This window comes from Mustela erminea, chromosome 10, assembly GCF_009829155.1.
Source record: "Mustela erminea isolate mMusErm1 chromosome 10, mMusErm1.Pri, whole genome shotgun sequence".
NCBI classification, from domain to species: Eukaryota; Metazoa; Chordata; class Mammalia; order Carnivora; family Mustelidae; genus Mustela; species Mustela erminea.
In genome coordinates, this window is record NC_045623.1 from 47,760,873 (window position 1) to 47,785,791 (window position 24,919).

The 24,919-nt window shown below is 39.4% G+C and overlaps 1 protein-coding gene across 2 annotated transcripts in view; it reads left to right on the forward strand.

Moving 5' to 3' along the window:
• Positions 1-17,876, forward strand: part of CRYZ (crystallin zeta) — a 26,203-nt gene extending 8,327 nt beyond the window's left edge. For both annotated transcript variants that reach the window (XM_032302161.1, XM_032302160.1), the window contains 6 exons: positions 3,023-3,186; positions 7,701-7,752; positions 11,733-11,882; positions 16,167-16,268; positions 16,363-16,458; positions 16,884-17,876. In XM_032302161.1, the coding sequence (XP_032158052.1) occupies positions 3,023-3,186; positions 7,701-7,752; positions 11,733-11,882; positions 16,167-16,268; positions 16,363-16,458; positions 16,884-17,048 (729 nt within the window). In that variant the 3' untranslated portion in view covers positions 17,049-17,876. The remainder of the gene's footprint in view (positions 1-3,022; positions 3,187-7,700; positions 7,753-11,732; positions 11,883-16,166; positions 16,269-16,362; positions 16,459-16,883) is intronic.
• The last annotated feature ends 7,043 nt before the right edge of the window (positions 17,877-24,919 follow it).

Here is a 24,919-nt window from a genome sequence, read left to right on the forward strand (position 1 = left end):
CTCTGACTCAGATCAAGGTGACTGAGTCAATGAAAATATTATGATGGGGCTTTTGTTATTTATATGCCAAAAGAAATCTAAATCATAGATAGCATATTCATGGTCCAGCATCTTTCCTCATAATTCCTTGACCTGCTCCACTTTGGCAGCACATTTACCAAAATTGGACCGAGACAGAGAAGATTAACGTGGCCTCTGCACAGGAAGGCATTCCGATTCCTGTGGCTGTGCTCCCCTCAGCCCGCGGCGGTCTGGCTTCTGCCCTCATTGCTCCACTGAAACGCTTCTTGCTAATGTCGCTAATGGCCTCTCTATTGCTAGAGTTAATGGGCCCTTTTATGTCATTATCTCTCTTGACTTCTTGGTGACATTTGACACTGTCAGCCACTTAACTTTTTCTTAAAAAATTTTTTTTTCCTTTCAGCTTCTATGACATCATTTTCTCCTGTCCTTTCCCCCACTTCCACCTAGGCATTGTTTTTCAAGCTGCTTTTTCTCGGGATGCTCCTCAAATTTCAGAACTGCCCAGTATTCTCAATCTCGTTTTACACCTCTGCTTTTGGTATTCTGTGCCTTCTTCAGGATGATCCCATGGTTTCCATGATCACACGTGATGTCTTTAGGTTAGAATTTTCCACTAAGCTGTGAACCTGTCCCGTCTAATAAGGTAGCCACTAGCCACATGTGAATTAAAATTCATATTAACTTGAAGTAAAATAAAGGAGTCAGTTCCTCAGTCACACCAGCGACATTTCAGATGTGTATAGCCCCTGCTTGTAATGGCTGCCCTACTGGACAGTGCTGATACAGAACGTTTACATCTTCACAGAAAGTTGTGTGCGAGCTGTGGGAGACGGGACCCACGCCACCAGCCCTTGGTAACCTCATACACAGTGTGTCTGAAACAGAGCTTACCTTTTGTCATATCAGATCAGCTCTGCTCTTGTGCGACTATGTTGGTGACATCGGTGGTTTCACTCCCCGTCACTCAGCTTTCCCTCGCGAGGATGGTTTTCTCTTGTGTCCTTCTGTGCCCACTGCCTGGAGTTGAGGTTATGCTGCCTAGTCTCTGACCTGGATATCTGTGACAGATACCTAACTGACCACCTGCTCTCCTTCCTCCATGAATCTATCGCTGCTCCATAAGGGATGTGTTCTGAAATGTAATCGATTGTTGTACGGTTTAATTCTTAGGTCAGTTCCTTACAGATTTCAGAGTATTGCTGAGAGTGCTTATGTTGTGACAGAAGACTCTTTTCTGCTCTTTCCTACTGTCCTCCTATTCCCATCTCCATTCCTTCTCACCCTATACTTTATTTTTTAGTAAAGCTGTTCTTTCCTGCATACCCCATGCTCTTCCTTCTCTGTCTTTGCTCATTTTTGGTTTTTCTGCCTGGCAGAATTAAACTGAAACTTATTAACATAGGTGCAGGGGCTTTTACCCTCCAGCTTTAGTTCCTTTTCATTGTATCTCTGAAACTGTTACCTTCCATGCATTAGACTACTTACTCACTGGGTACAAGTGCTAGAGGTTTCTCAGCATTTATTCCTGCCACTGTTTCTTTGTTTACTTTGTGTCCTTCACTTGTAATAACTTATTTCCATTTCATTTTTCAAAATCTTAGTCCAGTTCCTCAAGACCTATCTTAAATCTTAGCTTCTCAATGAACCTATTTTTGATTCTTTAACTTAGAAGTAATTCCTTTCTTTTCCTGGGACTTAATCTTTGATAGTTTATCATGTTTTCCTGCATTGTAGTTATTCCTATCCTTTCCTTTTCTCTCTTCCTAGAGTTTAAGCTGCTTTTGATGGGGGAAGTTATTTTGTTATTAGTATCTATCACAGAACTCAAAGTCCTGCTTTCCATAGTGAATTCTTAGAATGTGTTTGAATTATATTGCAATCTGGGCAACATCTTTTTAAGCTGTAAAAACAGGAATAATCTTAACACAGTCATATTTGACCATTTGCAAGTGGCACTGTAAGCAGTGACACGTGTCTTTGACTGCTGGATGCCTTTTGAATCTTTTCTGTTTCTATCCCACTGCGTAGGGCTATTACTTTTTTAGAGATCTTTTTTTTTTTTTTTTTTTTTTTAACAGGACAAATTTAAGTACCGTGAAAGTTATTGCCTTAATGTTTTGCTTATTCCAAGGAATATTTACATTTTTTTCAAGAAAGGGGAGTCCGGACAGGTGTTTATAGTAGCCAGTCTGATTTCCCTAGCATGCAGGTCATTTTGGTCAGGCTCCAAGGCCTCCCTTGTGCCTTACCTCACCCTCAGTTATGCATCTGCTTTCCAATAGCAAGGACCCAGCAGAGTTGACTGAGAGTTTACTGTGTGTCTGATGCTGTAACAAGTGAAGAAGCCTGTCCCGGCTCATCTTGCTGTCAGGATCCAGGCATAGTTTCCTGCTCTTGGTGTATGCATAAAAAAGGAGGAAGGAATGCAAGAAACCTGGGGAATGGATTTAGAACAGGTATTTGGTGTGTGGAAGAAACCTTGTACCTTATTTATTTCTTCTTCCTAGTATTTCGGGGAAAAAAAATAGTTATACTAACTGCCGTTTACTAACTGCTTAATCTGAGCAAATTATTGAACTTCTTTGTCCCTAGATTTCTTCATTTGTGTAGTGGAATTAATCTAAAGTGGTGATAAGAAAAAGTACTTACCTCATAGGCTCTTGAGATGATCAAATTAGACAGTACTCATTAGACTCCTAATACAGTGTCTTGCACAGTAAGGTCTCATGGTAAGGTTGTCTTCTCATTTTACCATTCTGGAGGTTTTCTTTCCTTTCCTTTTTTATTTTCTCCTATTTTCCTTAAGTTTTCTTCCTGGTTTCTATTAATAAAACATTTAAGAATGTTCAGTATGCTACAGATATTTTTACGAGACCCTAAGATGGAGACAATACATAAATACTTATTCATTGTTACAAAAGTTGCATTAGAAGAGATTATACCCATTTGACATCATTTTTAGTCCCTACTGCATTTATCAGTTTCTTGCTTTCCCCAGAAAGGTGACAGGGTTTTCACTACTAGCACCATCTCAGGGGGCTATGCCGAGTATGCTCTCGCAGACGATCACACCGTTTACACACTACCAGGAAAACTGGACTTGAAGCAAGGAGCTGCCATTGGTATTCCCTATTTTACTGCTTATCGAGCCCTGCTCCACAGGTAATGACACACACGGTCGGTCATACAGCCAGTATTGCCTGCCTTCCTACCATGCGTCCATGTCTCTCATATTTGGTTACTATTTAGTTACCATTAAGCATTTATGGACTGGAAACTGTGCTAATTTGGGAGATTATTCTAATCACTGGGGATACAAAGAAGAGCAAAACGCTGTCATTGTCTTTAAGATGCTGACAGTCTAGTTAGAGAGACAGACATGAGAGTAATAATATTGATGTATAATGTGGAAAGTACGGTGGTATAGATGTGCATAGGGATTTATGGGATCATAAGGGATGTAACAGTGGTGATGAGATAGGGCTTCCTGCCAAGATGTGAGGCTTGGATTATTTTAAAGTCATGGTTCAAAAATCTTGTTATCCAGCCCTAGAAACTAATTGCTGCAATTTAAAAATACCATGTAGGGCACTTCCCTAGACCCACTGGTCAGTTCCCACGGCTGGGATCTGAGAATTTATATATATATATATATATATTTTTTAAAGATTTGATCTTTAAGTAATCTCTATACCCAACATGGGGCGTGAACTCACAACCCAAAGATCAAGAGTCACATACTCCACCAACTGAGCTAGCCAGGCACCCTTCTGAAAATCTGTACTTTTATCAGGGAGTTTTCTTGGGAAAGAATACCTGTTGGTGGGGGTGGGGGGTAGGCAGAGAAAATTCTGGACAATGGGAAAAGCCTGCTGTTGGGGGAGAATATCATGATATTTAAGGAGAGCTATAGCAGTTTGATTTTGTTGGATAGAATATTTCAAGGCAAAGAGTCATGTTGCATTAGGTTGGAATATAGTAATCTTTTAATAAATATTAGCTGTCACATGAAATAGGTAGGTTTCAGATTGTAAAAAGCAAGATGATAGAGCTCACACACTGTTCTGTAAGGGATTGGGGTCATGAAATGTTTTATTCAGGGGAATGATACTGTTATAGGAGTGTTTTATTAAGATTACCTATGAGCTATGTGAAGGATGGATTCGATGACAGGAATGGAGAAAGAGATGGGAGGGTCTTATACGAGTGTCCTTTAGGCAAAATACTTAAGGGCCAGAGGAAGGGCCATGGTAGAAAAGGTGTAAGGGAAAGGACAGCTATTAGAGGGTAAAATCAGTTGTGTTTGGTGACTGTTTGCTGTGGAGAATGAGAGAGAAGATGAACTTACAGATACTTTTGGCTCTTTAGGTTGGATAATGTTGAACTGTGACAAAGAAAAGAAGGAAAAAGTTTCAGAGGGAAGCTTGGTCCAGTTTTGGAGTTGAAACCAAGATAGGTATTGTGATGGAGAAGATCAGAAACCTATTGGGTGAAATTATCTGATGCCTAGAGACTAAAGATGTCAACATGGGGCTGTCAGCCGGTGGGTGGGAGTTGACAAGATGAAAGTGACTGAAATCCTTCAGGGAGTGAAGAACAGTGGAGTGAGAGTAGAAAGTTAGAGAACATCAGCATGTAGGAGTATAGTCAGAGGTAGGGGAAAGAGACCTAAGAGACCAAAGGGAGTGTTTACCAAGGCCAAGGTTGTCTAGAGGTCATGGTGTCTATAATAAACACCTGTTAAGTTCATGTTTTTTGAAGACAGGAAGACTTGGGTTACAGTATTGTCTTCTACTAACAGCCATATGACTGTGGTCCGGTTACTTTCCTGTCTCAGCCGTAGTTTACTGGTTTGAAAAACGTGAATATTGATAACACCTCCTTCCTAGGGGTGTGGTGAGAATTCAGTGAGGGTCATACCTGTTAAGCTCAGTACAGATCCCAGTGCAGAGTAAATATTCCTTCAGTGTTGATAGTGTTAGGGGCAGTAGTTGATGTCACTACCAAGAAGGAAAGCTAGCTGTCAAATCCAAGAGTGAGGTGTGTTTGGAAAAAAGAGCAGTTGGGCTTAGCAATTCAGAGGTGATTGGTGACTTGAGTCAGGTCACTTTCAGTAGAGTGGTGAGACAGAAGTTTGAGTGGGCTGAGGAAGGAGGTGGAATTGGGTTCCTCAAATGGAGGTAGTTAGGGAGGAGGAAGTAGAAGAGTACTTGGGAATTCGTGGGGACAAAAGGTTAGACGGGAGTTGAATATGTCTATAGCTGAGGAAAGATCTAGCAGAGGGAACAATGGAAGGTTTGGAAGAGAGGGTGGAGTGGCAGGTAGTAGGATGGAAAGATGTAGAATACGTGGAGAGATTGGCTTTAGACATCAAAAGGACAGCTCTTCTGCTAAACCTAGACGCTGTAAAGATGGTATAACTATGGAAAAGTTTGTGGGTAGGAAGAGGTGGAGTGTTGAAGGAACTCATAAGAGATTGCCTCACTTTTCATCATGAAGTAGGAGGCAAAGTGTTCTTCTGACAATCAGGATGGAAGTGGCACCAAAATGCATGATCACGTGATTTTATTATTTTTTTTAATATAGTACATCACCATTTGGATAGATTATTAAGGAAGTTAGATTTTCATTAATCCAGGGCTGGAGTATCAGTGGCATAATGCAATAGTGTGAAGGAGGTGAGAGCACGGGAGATGAAGAGAGAGGAGTTGGGTTGAACTGCCATGAGGTCCTGGCTGGCTAGTATAGGAAGAGCTAGTGGGCAGAAATTGAGCAATCAGGAGACCGCAATCTCTGGGAAGTTGAAGGAAAGATGTTGAAAGACTACTACGGGCTTACGGAATTAGGAGATTACTATCGTAGCACTGATTGTTAGAGTCTGATACATTTCTTCAGTAGAGTGGTTGAGGGCGGTTACCAGGTTCCACCTTGGGAGAGAATTCAGGAATTGTGATTTAAGGTTTTCTTCCCAGAGAACGTTGAAATCTGTTAGATTAGGGCTGACTTTGGGGTGGAAGAGAGAGCCCACACGCCAGGTGCTAATCTTCAGTGACTGGGGGGAAGCCTGGAGCAGCAGCATGGAAGGCCAGGCCAAAGCTCGGGTCCCTGCTGGGAGCCCTTGAGGGAGAGGACTGTATTTGTCAGGATTCTCCAGAGGAGCAGAACAACAGAACGTGTCCGTACAGATTACATACATATATACAGAGAGAGAGATTGATTTGTGGAGGCTTGGTGAATTTAAAGTCTGATAGGGTAAACTGGCAGGCTGGAGACTCAGGAAAGAGCTGCAGTTCAAGTTCAAAGGCAGTCTACCAGCAGAAGCTCTTCTGCTCCAGAAGTCAGTTTTTGTTATCTTAAGGCCTTCAACTGATTGGATGAGGCCCTACAGAGACATTCAGAATCATGCTTAACCAAATTCTGGCCCCAGGCCCAGCCAAGTTGACACACAAAATTAACCATCACAGTGACTCTGTGCAAGGGTAGAAGGATCCCAGCTGTGAGATCTGGGAGAGTGTTAGCTTGCTTTTTCACCATCCTCCCCTGGTCCCGTGGTTTAGGAGGATGTACCCTTAGTGTACAATTAGATGTACCAATACCACAGTATGGTATTGGTAATCCTACTCCCTCACATTTATATTTTACTTTTTAAAATGTCAAAGATAATAGTTATCTTAGTTTATCATTTCAGACTCACTGCCCTCGGTCCCCTTATTTCTAAACAAGAGAACTGTAAGAAGTTTCATTTACTGCTCATAATTGCTGTTTGTCAGCTGTTGGTACACAGCCTTGAGCACGACCCGGGGTCATTGTGTTCTTAGTCCCAGACTGAACAGAATGTCTGTCCACTGTGGCCACCCCCTATTTTTCTAGGAAGTAAGAGATTCTCCCTGAGAATCAGATCTGGATCACAGAACAGCTGCTGGATTGGGACATTAGCACTTGTCCATCCAGAGTAATAAAGCATCCCTTAACTGTCTTGCTGCGTGTGCCTTATTTTTCGGTATAATGAACCGGAAGTGGAAAGAGTATGTCATTTCACTGAAAGATCTAGACATTTTTTGGTGTGACAAGATTGATCATATTTCTTACTGTCGTACCACTGTGGATTCAGCATTGCTCTCTGAAACCTGGACTTAGAAGCTGTGCAACCTGATGTTCAAAGGCATGGAGAAGTAAAAATGGTTTCTTAAATCACCTAACTTCTGTGTTTCCTTGGGCATTACCCTGGGTCACAGTATCGAGACTGTGGTTATCATAATCCTCTTTTTTTTTTCCCCATAATCCTCTTTTGAGACACTTTCTGTGGGAATGAATGAGATTCCAGGTCCTCTAGGTTTAGCTCTTTCGCTTCACGTGCCTCCAAAGACTGTAACCTCCCAGAGGGAAGGTAGCACCCCGTGTGCTACCAGCATCCAGCACTGTGCCTGGAACATAATAGGTTCCTATTAAATGTTTGTTGAATGAACAAATGAACTTCATGTTTTCCTTTGTCTGTGTCTGAAGAACCCTCATTTGATACTGTGAAGATTGGAGAATATTTTGGGCTGTAGAACAAAATGAGTTTCTTGTTTGGGGAAATGTTAGTTGAACTGAGGGTGGAATTTCCTTAAGAATGACGAACACCTGTGCTTCATTATCTTCAAAGTGAGGTGATGAACCCTTGTCTTGTTTCGCAGTGCCCGTGTGAAAGCTGGAGAAAGTGTTCTGGTTCATGGGGCTAGTGGAGGAGTAAGTATTTGTTTATTTTTAAGTTTATGTTTAAAGGAGCTTATCTGTGTAGGTTTTACATTATATTTCTTTTCAGCCATTTTTAAAAGCCAAGTTAATAAATATAGTCAGTATTTGTAGTCAATAAAGAGACTCCTCTCTGTAGTAAAGCTTCTTAAAATGCTGTCTTCTGAAGGTGATTCCTTGTCATTAGTTTAGCATTTCTCTGTTAAAACATTCAACAGATCACCCCATTAAAAATGTCTGTGTTAGGTTTTCTACCGGTGTCAGGTGCAGACCAAAATAAACTAGCTTTGTTTTTGCCTTCAAGTAGCATATGTTATAAGAGTATTTATTTAGAATTTTAAATAGTTGTTTAAAGTTAATATTAATTCCATATTCCCTTAGATAAGGAAACTAAGGCTCATTAAAGCTTTACCTATGTTGCCCCAGACAGCACGGCAAAGCCACATGGTGAATTCTCAGACCCTTCTATCTCCCTTCCACTGTTCACCTGCTGTGCTTTGATGACATTCATGGAATGCACGGTGTACAGCTGTGTCCTTAACACTACAACCCACGGCTTAAAATGCTAATGTGGGTGGGGGAGGGGACTGAGAACTTTAAAATAAGCTCTTCAGTGAAATAACCCAACACAGGGCTGTCAGAAGCTTCTTCAAGAAACCAGCTGTCAATCTGCCTCTGAGGAGCTTAGAGGAAAAGTTAGAGCTCTGAGGTTGGAATTTAACAAGAAATCCACATGACCTCTATCCTGCATGTAGAGGCTTTAGAAATTTTGGAGATGAGATTTCACGGTTTTTTTTTTTTTTTTTTAAATACAGGGCCTGAGGCTGGATGGCTCACCTTGAGGAAGCTGGTTAACCCTTTCAGAGCATTGTGTATTCCTCAGAGTAGTCAAAAGGAGTAGCCTGTTAAATGACACATTGTTCCGGGAATAATGAATGGCATCCTGAAAATGTGAAATTATCTCTAAAGGTGGCCAGGTAGTACTGAGCGTTCAGCCTATTGTGCTTCTGTTACTTTAAATAGATGAAGCACAAGGTTCCACACTTAGCCTCCTGTCTACCTCAGATCCGTTCTGAAGGATTTCACAGATCAGAGTATTTACTAAAAAGACTAAGATTGTCTTTGGGGGCCTTGAGAAAATATGACAGATATACCTTGTCAAAAATTCCCATTGCTGGGCGCCTGGGTGGCTCAGTGGGTTAAGCCACTGCCTTCGGCTCAGGTCATGATCTCAGGGTCCTGGGATCGAGTCCCATATCGGGCTCTCTGCTCAGCAGGGGGCCAGCTTCCCTTCCTCTCTATCTGCCTGCCTCTGTCTACTTGTGTTCTCTGTCAAATAAATAAATAAAATCTTTAAAAAAAAAAAATTCCCATTGCTTAGCTTCACCAAAGAGGCTATTTTGGGGTTAAATTAAATTTAACCCAAAATAACTAAAGGATCTGTCATACTTGCATTTATTTAAATTGCTTTGGCTTTCAGAGAAGTAACCTGGTGCTCTCTATAAAAGGGAGAGGTTTCATAGGAAGAGGAGAGAAGAATTTAAAGAAAATCTTTTTATTCCCTTTACCCTTGTGTAAAAAGCCCAGTCACTTCACCATGGTTTAAAAAAAAATTTTTTTTTTTTTTTTTTTTTTTTTTTTTTTTTTAAGGCAAAATCCACACTGTTCTCTGAGCTGCCTGAGTTTGTTAAATCCTTGGCTAGCAGGGATAGGCTGGAGGCCTGGTGTGAGAAGCGCTTCTGATCCTCCCTGCCCTACCAGAGGGAAATAGTACTGGGTTTTGTCTTGCTTCCGTTTGTACTTTCTGTCCTCATTTAATTCATATTCCTCTGGGATTATGTTGTGTATTTAAAATGGTGTGGAATTGATGAACACAGCTGTTATCCAGATACTTTGGTAGGGAGTGCCCTATTTTAGTGTCAGCGAAGTAAATAGAAGAAAAATAGTTGACACATAATGGTACATAATCTGTTGAAGTACTGTTGCTGGTGTAATTGTTGACAAGAATAGCATAAACAGTACCTTCAGAACAGCTCTTAAATGCCTCTTTAGAGCAGAAGGAGTTATATTTACATTAACTCTTTAGTTCAGATACAGTTTTATTAGAGGCCTGTGGTTTTTTTTTTTTTTTTTTTAATTTAAAGTAGCAAAAATCAATAGTGCTAACTCCGTACTATATTGTATTTCATGGAATTGAATGTCTCTCTGACTCATGAGACCGTGAGTCCCAGGCGTTTGTTTGTTTGTTTTGGTTAAATCAAACAGATCCCTGCCAAAACCCAACTGAGTTCAGGCTCGACACTCCCATATGCCGACACTCCCATATGCCGTACAATCTTTACAGTCTATTTCAGGCCTGGGAGTCTGTGATTCTGTTATAGTTTTAATCAGTTTCTATCATCATTTTTCATCTTAATTCTTTTCTGTCATTCCCAATCCGTAATGGTTTCACCTTCCTCTGAATCACTGGTTATCACTGAGGGGTGGTTTGGCATCATCCCATCTCCCCCTTGAACATTTGGGGCAGCGTCTGGGGACATTTTTGGTTGTCACTGGGTAGAGGGGCTGTGGTGTCTAGTGGATAGAAACCAGACATGCTGCTAAACATCCTTCAAAGCATAGGCTAGCCCCTGCAACACAGAATTGTCCCGCCCCAAATGTCAGTAGTGCTAAGTTTGAGAAGCCCTGCTGTAAATGTATGTGACACTTATCTGTACCATTCACGTGGCCTGTAACCAAACGTAGGTTTCCTAGTCCTGCAAATTTTAAAAAAACTGCTTTTGTTTATATTCCTTATATGGTTTTATTTCTCCTTTATCCTAAGCACATTTATATAGTGATCTAGTGATTTCATGCAGTCCATGGCTTTAAATACCATCTATAAGTGATGAATCTCAAATTTAAATTTCCCACTCTGGATGCCCCCAAGTCCACATGCATATTCAGCTAATTATTGCATATCCTCAGTTAAGTGAGCAAATGCTGCTCAGCGTTTGCAAAGGGAATGCATGCTCCTCTGGCCACATCTTGCACTGCCTTGCATGTGCCCTACCCTCAAGCCACGTTGACCCTCTTTCTGTCCAGGCTATTCCCATGTCACCAGGTGAGCCAGGACCATTCTGCCTACAACATTCTCCACCAGGCTTTCCACATCTTCACACCGTTTGTCCCTCACTTGACTTAGGTCTCATCTCTTCAGAGTTGCCTTTCTTGGTGACCTCACTAATCCCTCTGCCTATCTCCAATAGGCTAGGTTTTTTTTATAGCACTTTTTCATCGCTAAATTTATTTTATTCATTAATTTGTGTGTTTATTATTTTCCTCCTTTCTCAGAATATAAGTTTCTTGCATGAAGTATCATGTCTAGCATATAGTAAACAATAAATGGTCATCATATGGATGAATTAATGAATTTGCTCATATACCTATCTCTTCTACTTAAATGATGTCACATTTGTCATTTAGCATTTTATATGTATTGTTCAAGTATGAAGTCAGGGATCAAGTTTTGAATGACTTTAAACCCCTTACCTTTTGCACAAAGTAGGTGCTGAGTAAGCATTTTGATACAGTGGTTAAAAACTCAAGCTCTGCAGACTGAATTGGTCCAGCTCTGTGATTTGGCCCTGTTCCCATCTCTGTGACCTGGTCAGGTTACTTATATTTTACGAGCTTCAGTTTTCTCATCTGTGGAATATGGACAATAATAATATCTACCTCCCAGGCTTATTGTGAGGATAAAATAAAGCAACGGATAAGGATAAAATAAAGCATTCTGTGGTACCTGACACATTATAAATACTCAATAAAAGTTAGTTATTGTTGTTCTTCTTTCTTCATACCTTGTCATAGACTCAGAATTCTTTAAGGATAGGGTAGGACCCAGAAGAACCTTAAGTTTATTACATATATTTAATAAATATTTGTAGGGATGCCAAGAATCCAAAACTAGGTGTTTATATTTTGTTTTTCAGGTTGGACTAGCAGCATGCCAAATTGCCAGAGCTTACGGCTTAAAGGTTTTGGGCACAGCTGGTACTGAGGAAGGGCAAAACATTGTTTTGCAAAATGGAGCCCATGAAGTGTTCAATCACAGAGAACCTAATTATATTGAAAAAATTAAGGTAAAATAACTCTACAGTTTTATAAAAATAGATTTTATTTCTTGGGAGACTGACTTTATTGTGTGAGCTCTTTTCTAAACAGCCACTCTCTTAAAGTTGTTTGCTCTTTTTTTAATGCCTATGTGTGTTTCACAGCTTTAGTAAATTAAAAAGCAGAGGTGTCTAATTTTCAGACCTTTACTCTCATCTGTCTTGTTTATGTTTATCAAATAAAACCTACCCTTTCCAGAGTCTTACAGCTATCAAAATTGGTACTCTTAAGTGCAGTCACATTTTAAGTAAAGTCACAGCTTTGTATTTAGAGCCCTGAGGTGTTCTTTTCTTTTTTTAGATTTTTTTATTTTGTTTTGTTTTAATCATTTAAATTCAATTACCATATAGCATATTATTGGTTTCAGAGGTACAAGTCTGTGATTCATCAGTATTTTATAACACCCAGTGCTCAGTATACACATGCCCTCCTTAATGTCCGTCACCCAGTTACCCCATTCTCCACCCCTCACCCTCCAACAACCCTCAGTTTGTTTCCTATGATTAGGAAGGGATCTCTTCTGTTTTGTCTCCCTCTCTGGTTTCGTCTTGTTTCATTTTTTTTTCCTTTCTTCCGCTATGATCCTGTGTTTTGTTTCTTAAATTCTACATATGAGTGAGATCATATGATCATTGCCTTTCTCTGACTGACTTATTTCACTGAGCATAATGTTCTCTAGCTCCATCTACATTGTTGCAAATAGCAAGATTGCATTTTTGATGGCTGAGTAATATTCCATTGTAGATATATACCACCTCTTCTTTATCCACTCATCTGTAAATTGATTTATTTATTTTAGAGATAGAGTGTGTGTGGCAGAGGGAGGCAGAGGGAAGGAGCAGAGGGAGAGGGACAGAGATACTCAAGCAGACTCCATGCTGAGCGTGGAGCTGGGGTTGCAGCTCTATCTCATAACTCTGAGATCATGACTTGAGCTGAAACCCAAGAATCAGACTGCACCACCCAGGTGCCCCCCCCTTTTTTTATATTTGTAGGTACTGTGAAATGATCAGTACAATAAGTTCATTAACATCCAACACCATGCATTGTTACAAAAGTTTTTTTCTTCTAAGAACTTTCAAGATCTACTCTTTGCAACTTTCAGATCTGTGATACAGTCTTATTAACTATGGTCACCAGGCTATACTTTACATCCCCATGACTTTTTTTTTTTTTTAAACTGGAAGTTTCTACCTTTTTGACCATATTCACCATTTCACCCACTTCCAATCCCCTGCCTCTGGCAACCACGAGATTTTCCCAACCTAATTTCTTTTGGTATAATTTTTCATTGGAAGGTGAGGTACCTAGAGATTACAAACTGGCTCTGTGTAGCCTAGGGAAAAAAGTCGATTTTTTAATTGGATGCCAAGGAGGAATGAATAACCATTTCCCTCATCCAGAGCAGGGAGTTAGGCTTTAGTTAGTTGTTGCATATAGTCCATTGTTAGAGCAGAACTCAAGCAGATTCTGAAGTTCTCTGTTTGCACTGTAGTAGCAATTTACTAAACACTGATTACTTTGCTAAACCTCAGATTACTTGTTGAGACTTAAAATTTTCCAAGTACTGATTACTGTATAACCTCAGCCATTACAAATGGAGGAAAATACAAGGGAGAGTATATTTATTAGCACTAAATCATCTTGCCAAAAAACTGAGTAAAGCTACTCCTTTGTGTATGTCTAGGAAACCTAGAATTAATTGAATATTCACTCCTGATACCATCATCCAAGAGTATTTACAAAGATGAAAAATGGCCCATTATTTTAAGAATATATTTTTGTTTTGCAGACATACAACTTTAAGACCCTGAAGTCTTATGGCTTCTTTCTCGTCTACTAGGTCCTTCTGCTTAAGTCTCTCTCATTCTCCGGATCACTCCCTTACCCTTTTTCCACACCCTTCACCCCCTCTACCACCAACACTTCTTGAAAAAGCAGTGAGTACTTACTCTTTCTATTTCCTTACCTCCCATCACCTTCTACTGCATTGTGCTTGTCAGAGGTCACTGGTGAGCTCTTAATTATCCATCTGCTGCTTTTGACCTGGCCTCATCCTGTGTGATTTTTTTGGCAGCAGCTGACCCTGACCACATCTCCCGGAAGCTGGTTATCTTCTTACTTCCCTGACTTCATTTGCAGTCCCCTTCCTCCTCATAATACTTAAATGTTGCTGTTCCTTAGCTTTTCCCATTGGTCTCGTGTCTTCCGTGGTGCGAGACCTTCCTCTGCTTAGTCTCACCTATACCCATGACTCCTGTTTGTGCCCACATCCTGCTGATTTCCAGTGCTGTTTCTGGCCTGCATTCCCTTCCTTCATGCCATCAGCCTGCTAGATGTGGCCACTGGTCTCTTCATCTGAGACAGACCCACATTTCATTTTTTATTCCTATCTTTTTTTTTTTTTAAAGATTTTATTTATTTGACAGAGAGAGAGATCACAAGTAGGCACAGAGGCAGGCAGAGAGAGAGAGAAAAGGAAGCAGGCTCCGTGCCGAGCAGAGAGCCTGATGCAGGACTCGATCCCAGAACCCTGAGATCATGACCTGAGCTGAAGGCAGAGGCTTAACCCACTGAGCCACCCAGGCGCCCCTGTTCCTATCTTTTAATCGCTATTCTCCTTCCTACCTGTCAGGTCGATCACCTCCGTCTGTCAGTTTCCACTCTGACATGCCTTTCAAATATGTCTCCCTCTTCGTTCTTGTCTCTGCTATGACTTAGTTTAGTCCTCATCTTCTTCTCCAGCTTTGTCTGTTATTTGTAAGTGACCTAGTAGTCCCTTCTGTCTTCACAGTTTCCTGAATTATTTGGTTCTCCTTTAAAAAAAAAAAAAAAGAAAAAATCTCCAGAAATACCTAAAATGGAAGCTCCATGAGGGTAGGAATTTTTGTCTTTCTTGTTCCCTGCTGCACCTTCAGTGTCTAAAACAGTGTCTGGCACAAAAATTAATTAATGAACACCTGGCCCCCCCAAAGTCTACACCCTCTAACATGGCATTTGATGCATGTTCCCAGCCCAGAGCAGTTGACAGTCGCCTCTCTACCTCTTCCTCTCCCCCTACCTGCCTTCCGAAACACATGCCCCAGCTCCCTTGGGATACTTTCTAATCCTGACTTGGACTCTTAGGCCATAGCTTTTCTGTTTTCTCTTTATTCTGCCTCAGGTGTAGTATCTGCTGGCTCCTCTTCCTTCCTTTTTGCTTAAGGAACTCCTGTTCATTCCTCAGGGCCTAGGACCTCATCTCTGTGGAACTTCCCCTGATCGGTACAAGTGATCAGACTTACAGCTTTGTTTTTCTCTATAACCTATAGTTTATTTCCATTGTCACAGCACTTAGCTCTTCCCATCACAGCCTTGACTGCAGTATGTTTCCATCTTTCTCCGTAGCTTTGTTTTGAGTTCTCTGTGTCCATCTTTGAATCCCCAGTACTTACTTAACAATGCCTGGCATTGGTATTCTTTTTTTTTTTTTTTTGGTTAAATAAAATGAGTATAAGGTATATATGTATAACTTATTTAAGAGAAGAGCCAGTTTTGCCAGTTTTGGATGTTGCAAACCAACATCTCTGAAAACGCAAAAGAAAAGGAGTAGTATGGCAGGCTGATTATAAATCACTTGGGACAAAACTAAATGCACACAAAGAAAATACTGCAACACCAGATAGCCAATGATTTCCTTCTTTTGTCTTTTGTTTTTTAACAAAAGTGGAACATTTTTTGGGATTTGATACTTGTTGTTTGCTTCTCTGTGAAAATACGTTTTGAGAGGCACCTGGGTGGCTCAGTGGGTTAAGCCTCTGCCTTCAGCTCAGGTCGTGATCTCAGGGTCCTGGGATCGAGTCCTGCATCGGGCTCTCTGCTCAGCAGGGGGCCTGCTTCCCTCTCTGTCTCTTTCTCTAACTACTTGTGATCTCTCTCTGTCAAATAAATAAATAAAATCTTTAAAAAAAAAATAAGTTTTGAAAACAGAAGATTTTCAACTGAGGAAAATTATTTTATAGTCAAGTTGAGTCAAAGCACTTGAAATTTATTTAGTGTAAATCTTTATCACTTTAGATGTTGTGACTGGTCCCTTGGAATTACATCAACACTATATAATTAGATCATTTAAAAATTAGTGTTATTAGTCTTAAAAATGTAGCATTTTATGTCTTTTGAAACATATTTCTATAATACATGGGACTGTGATAACTGTTCTACAGTTTTTTTTACTTGTTCTCTTATCTTACTCTGCATTCTTATTTATTACATAGAAATCTGTTGGTGAAAAAGGAATTGATGTGATCATTGAAATGTTAGCTAATGTAAATCTTAGCAATGATTTGAATCTTCTGTCATATGGAGGACGAGTAATAGTAAGTATTTTTTTTTACCACTTTGAGGCTTTACCATAATTCAGTACTATTTTTCAGTGATCTTTAACTATAGACAAGTTGTTTTTCTTACTAGGTTGTTGGCAGCAGAGGTCCTATTGAAATAAACCCACGGGACACCATGGCAAAGGAATCTAGTATAATTGGAGTTGCTCTGTATTCATCAACTAAGGTAGGAAAAGAAGTGACTCTGATTTTGATAACTTAAACATTGATACAGTTTGCCTACTCAAGCAGACTGTAAGTTCCAGTAGATGTTGAACTTAATTATCTGACTGGGTGGGTATGTTAAGGATTAGTCACTACAAGATAGCTGGGGTAGGGGTGGGGGGAGATGTAATTTATTTTCCAAGGCAAGACACTTTTGAGAGAGAAAGGAGATACTATTAGTAATTACTTCAGGACAATAGGGTTTTTGTAAACTGACCCTGCCTCAGGCAAATTGTACTTACATTTAGTCTGTAGAAAACTTTTTCTGTAGTTCTGGACAAATGACAAAAGCCACATATTCATAAGGAACTGTTTATGTTCTGAGTCTTAGAATCTGAAAATTTTTAATCCTTCTGAAAATTAATTCATGTGTTCTTCTACATGTAGGAGGAGTTTAGGCAGTTTGCAGCGGCCCTTCAAGCTGGAATGGAAATTGGTTGGTTGAAACCTGTAATAGGTTCTCAGTATTCGCTGGAGAAGGTGGCCCAGGCTCACAAAAATATCATCCATAACAGTGGAACTAGTGGGAAAATGATTCTTCTCTTAGAATGACTAATTCTTTCATGTCTTCCTAATGTAGTTAGAGGGTTCCTGCCCCAGTGTTACTCACACTACCTTTGCTCTGATCAGCATGTGTTGGATTCAGTGAGTTTCTCATGTTAAAAAACAAGATTTATCTTTAGAGATGTGGTCATTGGAGTACAATTTATTTTACAGCTCACAATATTCTTTACGTCTCCCACCTGCCTTGATTTAAGAAGTCATTATAGTAGGAAGTAGAATGTCAGTAGTCATTTGGCATTGGGTACATTACAGAAATGCCTGGTACTTGATCATTAATTCCACACCTTTGACAAAAGCAAGTTAATTCAAAATGAGGCTGTGTGGTTTCCAAGCCTGCTTGTTCTTATGAAGGTTCTTTAGTATCTGGTTAGCTCAGAACTGTATCATACTCTGAAGATTTTCTGGACTAAATAAGACCCCTTTTCTAAACTTCTCTCATCTGGATCTGCAACTCTCTTGCAAGGGCAAGATAATGTCTAGAGAAATTTGTTTTTTAACAAATAGTTTTCCAGCATTTCCCCAAATGTTAGTACATCCACTGTGTTGATGGTTGATTGCTCATTGTCCATATATTCTGGGAAGAGGACAGCCTTACTTTTGGTGTAGTAAGATAGGTAGGTACATAGTCTCCTGACAGATAACTTCTTGATTGATTTGATTTTCAAACTAGATTTAGAATTATCTGTGTAATGGGAGTCATATGTTTTTATTTAAATTAGTAAATAAGTTTGACACATGAAGAATGATCTGCTTTTGTCTTCATTACATGGTGACCTGCAGTAAATTCTGTAGAAAAAATAAAACCTGTGTTTATCTATTTGGTCTTGATATAGTACTTGCCTTACATCTCTTTTACATAATTCCTAACGGTTAATTTCTAACAGTGTTCTGTGCTGGAAGTCCTTATCGAAACTAAAAAAGGAATAATTTCTTAGAATTCTTGACATCAATGTCATGTGCAAAGAAATGAAGTTTGATTGTTAATTTTGTTCTTGCTTTTCTCCATATGCTCGTAGCCTCCTGTATGCATACAAACACACATGCACATACACACATATATGTATAAAGAGATTTATGGAATTTTCTCATAGTTATGGAGGCTGATAAGCCTGAATCTATAAGGTGGGCTGGCAGGATTTCTATATTGCAGGATTCTTTCTCGGGGAAACCTCAGTTTTAATTCTGAATGCTTTCAGTCCATTGAGTGAAGCCCACCTGCGTTACTGAGGATAATCTACCTAAAATCACCCGGTGACTCTTTGTAAACACCCAGAGGAAACATGGCAATATTATGTTGATACATAAAACCAATCATCACAAGAAGGTGACACAGAGACACAGATGAAGGGCATTTAGTGCAGGCTTGGATTTCTAATTACATGTTTAATATTTTTGATGTATTTGTTAGCTGCCTCCATCCAGAGTAGCTTTGGCCCTGGGAGTACAAAATACATGCAAGCTTCTGAAGACAGAAAAGGGGGGGGGGGGGGTTGGTGCGTGGTAACATTTTATAATGTCCTTAGCTTAGCTTTCCTGAGTTAAGGGGCTATGTGTGCCAAGGGGCTTCCATAATTCACAGTGTAAAGAGCATTTTTTCTGTGCAGGATAACATTCAAGAATAACCAAACCTGTTGGGTCACTTTGACCTGGCTCTGCCTGCCTCCTCACCTACATCTCGCAGATGGGAAAACACGTCAGCTCAAACCTTCATTATTTTTCCCACACTGCCATTTTTAGCATGGTGATTTAAAAAAAAAAAAAATACATCATTTGAAAATTGTCATAGGATGATTTTACTAATCCATAGGAAAATATGAGCTATTAAGGAATAGCTCATATTTCGGGAATTTCCCACATCTAAGAAAAGAGCCCAGAAATGTTAGGAATTATAAAAAAGGATCTGGATTCACTGTGGTCCAGAGTCAGGCTGCCGGGTATTGGTGGGACAGCCCATGTATTCTCTTTAAGAGTGAGTCTAAATCTCAAACCCACTGTGGGATACAAATGCTTGTCAAACATGGTTGGCAGTCCCTGGTTATCCTTTCCCAGCGGTTGGCAGTCCCTGGTTATCCTTTCCCGGCTTCATGCAAAAATACCCACAAAGATTGTGACAGTACTACAAGCTAAAGAGAAAATCCTGTGCCAAAATTCAGTGGGGATTTGTATTAACTCCAGTGCCCATCATTTGATTCATTGATCAGACTAGCTGGAGAGAAGTTAAGAAGGAGCCCCAACTCAGTCACTAACTCAGGGCACAGAAGCTACACCATCTAGAAAATCAAGTCCCTGTTGCTAGCAGAGCTAGCCAGAATTGAATACTGCCCACCCGTGCAGTATTCCTCAGCCCCTTTCTTTCACTTGCGTGATGGAAACTACAGATTTCAATTTTGGTACAACTGCAGGTTCAGGAGTGAGGGGCACTTTGCACCCCTGGATATACAGTCACCACAAAGAAGTCTTACAAATGGATGAAGGTGGAGGATCCCTAGATTGTAGCAAATGCTGAGAGTGCGTAACACTTGTTCAAAGAATGTTTGGCTGTGGCAGTTAGCTAAGCGATTAAGAATTGGAGCAGAAGATGCTCCTGCCTTTGGCCAGCAGGCACTGCAATTAACACAGGTTCTTAGGAGGCACCTCATTCCAGATATGGATCTGAAAGGAACCGAACTCCCCTGTGAACAGGGAGGAGGCCTACGGATCTGTGGAAACAGGGTTGTTAAAAGCATGGGTTATGGAGGCAGAAGACCTGGCTCTCCTACTGATCAGCCACAGAGTCCTGGGCAAATTACCTCATCATCCAGAATTTCCGTTTCCTCACACATAACATGGGAGTGATACCTGTTACAGCATTGGTAGGAAGTAAGCAAGTTAAAGTCTTAGTGCTCTGGTGTGTACAAAGGAGTGTTTAAATAATTACTTTCATTTTTATCAGCCATGAAGAAGGAATAAATTGAGTTAAAGAGAAGGAATGAAAAGGGAGCATCCTGAAATGTGGAAAAAAAAAAAATAAAAGGAAATTTCAAAAGCAAATTCCCATAGGAGGACAAATCAGCATAACTAACACTACTGAAAACTTTATAGGTCATATGGGTAAATTTGATCATTCAAAAAAAAAAAAAGAAGAAGGAAAAGACGAGAAAAAATTAAGGTATGGCAAACAAAAGAAAGAAAAAGGAAAATACAATTTTTGAATTATATGTGGGCTACCCCAAAGAACACAGAAAAATGAAAGAAGCAATAATTAAAATTTTCCTGAACTAACGCAAAGAGCTAAGTTTATTTACTGACAGTTTTTATTAGATCTATGCAAAATTAATGAAAACTACTGATAATATGACATAGCCCTTAAAATTTTTAAAAGTCACACATACAGATATTGAAAGGGAGCATACAGAAGAATCACTTGCCGTTACATTATTCAAGACCTGGAGAAGGCAAGAGAACAAATGGAAAGACTACTAATAAGTTCAGAAAGGTAGCCAATTGCATAATAAATATATAAAGATTAATATAAACCTGTTAATCAGTTAGAAAATATAATGGAAAAATGGTCTATTCACAGTAGAAGTACTACTATTACCAATTTAAAAAGCAGTGAAATATAAGTGACCAAATTTACAAAAAACATACAAGACCCTTAAAAAGAGAACTGTAAAATTCCTGAGGAATATAACATAATACTCAAAGATTTTTTTGGTCAGCTTCATGTATAGATTTTTCCCTCATACTCCAAAAATTCAAAGTAATTCATACCAAAATTTCAATAGGACTTTTTAGAAACTTGAAAAAATGTTTCTAAAGCTTTTCTTTGAAGAGGTGGGGATAAGCAAGTAGCCAGACAATTCAGAAAGGGGAGGGAAAAAAAAGTTTGGAATGAGTCTCAACAGATACGAAATTTTTTCCCCTAAGTTAGAGTTAGTAAAATACTGGTCCAAGATCAGTGGAACAAAAGAGAGTCTAAAAATGTTTCTCACTTTTGGGGGTGACAAATACAGCTTTTTTTTTTTTTCTTTTAAGTTTTTTTTTTTTTTTTAATTTATTTGACAGAGATTACAAGTAGGAAGAGAGGCAGACAGAAAGAGAGAGGGGGAAGCAGGCTCCCTGCTGAGCAGAGAGTCCAATACAGGACTCAATTCCAGGACCCTGAGATCATGACCTGGGCCGAAGGCAGTGGCCTAACCCACCAAGCCACCTAGGCACCCATAAATACAGCTTTTAAGTGGGGAAAAAAGTTACTTACTAAGAGACCTGGCTACCCATTTGGGAAAAAATAATAAGCTAGAATCTTACTTCACATGTAGTATCAATAGACTTTGAGATGGTTCAAAATTTTAAATATAAATAAAATTATATAAAACAAAAACATGGTAGAACATTTTTTTATAATCTTGAGAGGTGAACAGCCCCTTACATCATTAATCAGAAGCCCAAACTATCAAAGAAAGAGGAAAATAGAAAAAAATAAAAAAAGATCTGTAGTAACAGATAAAGATTACTAATCTAAAGAAAAAAGAAAAAATTCTTCAAATTAATTAGCAAATGATGAACACCTCACAGGAGACATGGAAATGAGTGGAAAATCAATGCAAGAATAGATGTATACAGCCAGCAAACTTAGGGAAAGTGGTGTTCACCCTCATTAGTAACTCAAGAAATGGGCACTTATGGACTATTGATGGAAGTATACAGTTGCTTCTCTTCTGGGGAGCAGATAGAAGGTGTATTAATTTTAAAATGTGGATCTCCTTTGACCCATTAATTCCACTACAGGCATTTGTCCTAATGAGATGGACGTGTCTGTAGAGGCATATGTCAAGATGGCTTTCACTGCAGCCTAGCTAATCATAGTAAAATATTGGAAATGACCCAGATTTTCATCAATTAAGTGATTAAAAGCTGATGTATTTGTACAGCACAATATGATGTAGCTATTAGAATATCATGTAGATATATAGCTACTAACATGGGAAGATGTTCAGGGCACAGTATTAAAAATATTAAGTTTAAAAAGCAGATACAAAATATGTATAATTACAGTTCTATTTCATTGTGCATGAATATGGATTTACCTATGCATTTCAAGAGATGCCTGTTAAATACTTTTCAGAAGGGCTTGATTTAGTAGTAGAATTACAAAGATTTCCCCCTGACACTTTTTTTCAACATTTCCAAATATTTTTTAGCAGAAGTTATTTCTAGGAAATCAGCAAAATTTTATTTTAAAGAAATGCTTCCTTAGGGCGCCTGGGTGGCTCAATGAGTTAAAGCCTCTGCCTTCAGCTCAGGTCATGATCCCAGGGTCCTAGGATCAAGCCCCACATAGGGCTCTCTGCTCAGCAGGGAGCCTGCTTCCTCTTCTTTCTCTGCCTGCCTCTCCGCCTACTTGTGATCTCTGTCAAATAAATAAAATCTTAAAAAAAAAAAAGTGCTTCCTTAAATAGTAAATATTAGGAACTAAAGAAAATATCACAAGTCAAAATAAACGACTTACTAAGTTTCAGAGCACATATATATGTGTGTGTGTGTGTGTGTGTGTGTATAGAATCTTCTGCAATTGTATGCCTGCATATTCAGAATTCATTTTTATCTGGGTTGATAATTTATGGTTTATTCTTATGACATGCTCTGTAAAAAAGTCAGTGTATGTGTTAAATTTATACTAAATGTATCATAACTATTTACTTTATTCTTGTTTTTGAAATAATAAATTGTCCTCAGAAAATGCTTCATTTTGTTTTAAAAAGATATTCAGATGATGAGAACTGTCTGATCTTGGGAGAACTCTGGGTGTACATTTCTAGCAATGAACTCCCAGATGTAACTTATGGTTAATAAAAAAACCAAGATGAACTTGGGCTTATCAATTTGTCTTGGATGTTTATTTTGATTGCAGCATCACATTTGAAATCCAACTGTAAGCATCACTTGTAATCAAAGCACTGTTAGTAGGTGTGACAAACGCATTTTAACAAAACTGCACCCATGTATTATTTGGTGAAATATTATTTTGCTTAAGAATTAACACTGTAATTCTGTTTCACAGCTTATTCATGTAATTTGGGTTTTTACATGTCTTGCAGTTTCTTTTATCCTAAAGTAGGTTTGAGTTTATTAGCTGGTTTCACATAGTCTTGTTTATAGACCTATCACTATAGCTTCTAAGTGCTTCTCAGATTATGTTCCTTTTTTATGTCTATCAAACTACATTTCCACATAAATGAAAACTCTTAAGTTGCTAGAATTCTTTGCCTCCATCTTCAGCCTGCTGGTTAACTAAATGAGGAGCACTGTTTTCCAGTTTTGTTCCATTCAGTGGTAGGCAATTTATCTGGAATTCTTATTTCACAATGAAGAAAACACTAAGCTATTTATACTTACAAATTTATTTGTATCCTTTTTGTCTTCATCTATTTCATTGGAAGTGATGACCATCCTGCTTATTAAGCATTAACTTCTCTATCTTTCCTCTGGATCGCTTTGCTTTGGCCTCTTCATGAACTTTCCTCTAATAATTATTCTCCGAATCCCGCAGCTTCATCATCTCCCTACACATAAAAACACCTTAAATCGTTTTCTAGCCTGACTTCTAGAACAACATTCTCCTGATACCCCTGCTCCCTTCTCAGTTTCCTATGTAATCATGTCTTCTTCCACTCGCCTTTTAAATGTTGACATGCTTTACTTTGGGACTTTTTTTCTCTGTATATTATTCTTGACTGAAATGAGAGCTCAGGCATCACTATCTCCTTTGTACACTCAAGCCTGTATCTCCAACCTGTTCTAAGGCCCACATACAGACCATCCACTAGACAGTGCTTGGGTGTTCCACAAACTTCTCAGAATCAGTATGCCCAGAATTGAATTCTTCCCTAGCTCAGTGAAACACAACAGCTTGCACCTGGCTACCCAAGTCCAAGAGGCATTTTTGATTCTTCCCTCTCCCTTATCCTCGTTAACTGCATCCTGTCGGCCATTGGCCATTGACTTGAGTGGCGTCTAGTCTTTGTACCTACAGAACCTGACTCGGTGTCAGTGCTTGGGCCTCAGCCCTCATTGCTTCCTGCCTGGCTCTCCTTCATGGCCCTCTCACTGGCTGCCCGCCCTTTCTTCTTGCCCTACTTTGAATCCACTGGCCACAGAGTACCAGAGTGATCTTTGTGAAATGTCTGATTAAAACCCCTTAATGTGTGGGATTACGTGGAGGACAGAATTGGTTGTAGCTATTCCAGCTGATAGAGGAACTAGCTGGAGGCGGGTGGGGTGAGCCTTTCCCACCAGGTCGGGGGCATATCTGCCAAGAGTAGGGAGCTCACAGCTAAGCCTCTAGGGCCTTGCCAGTCTCAAAGACGTGAAGGCAGTATTTAGAATTTCAGGCCGCACTAAATGTGATAACCTCACAGAGAAAAATCTTCCTTGACCACCCTTAATCAGAGTTTAGTCCCCTTCCTCTCTGCCCCTAGAATAAATCTGAACATTTGCCACCCTTCCTAGGGTATTAAATTCTTTGTAAAAGAAGATAGGTATACACACACACACACACACACACACACACACACACACACACCCCACGCAAACAGAGAAACAAAAAAGGCACAACTTACACTATTGCAATTTACTGTTTATTTGCCTGCTTTCCTGACTGGAGTGGTGTGTGTTCCTTGAGTGAAGGGACTCGGTCTTTCATTTCCTAAACCTGTCTCTATGCCTCACTGATGGAGGGAACTTAGCAAACATTTATTGAATAAGTTAATAAATATATATTATGCACTGATTTGTAGAATGTACCTTAACTTCTGCATGAAAACGTATTTAGAATACATTTTAAAAAATTTTTTTTAAGATTTTATTTATTTATTTTA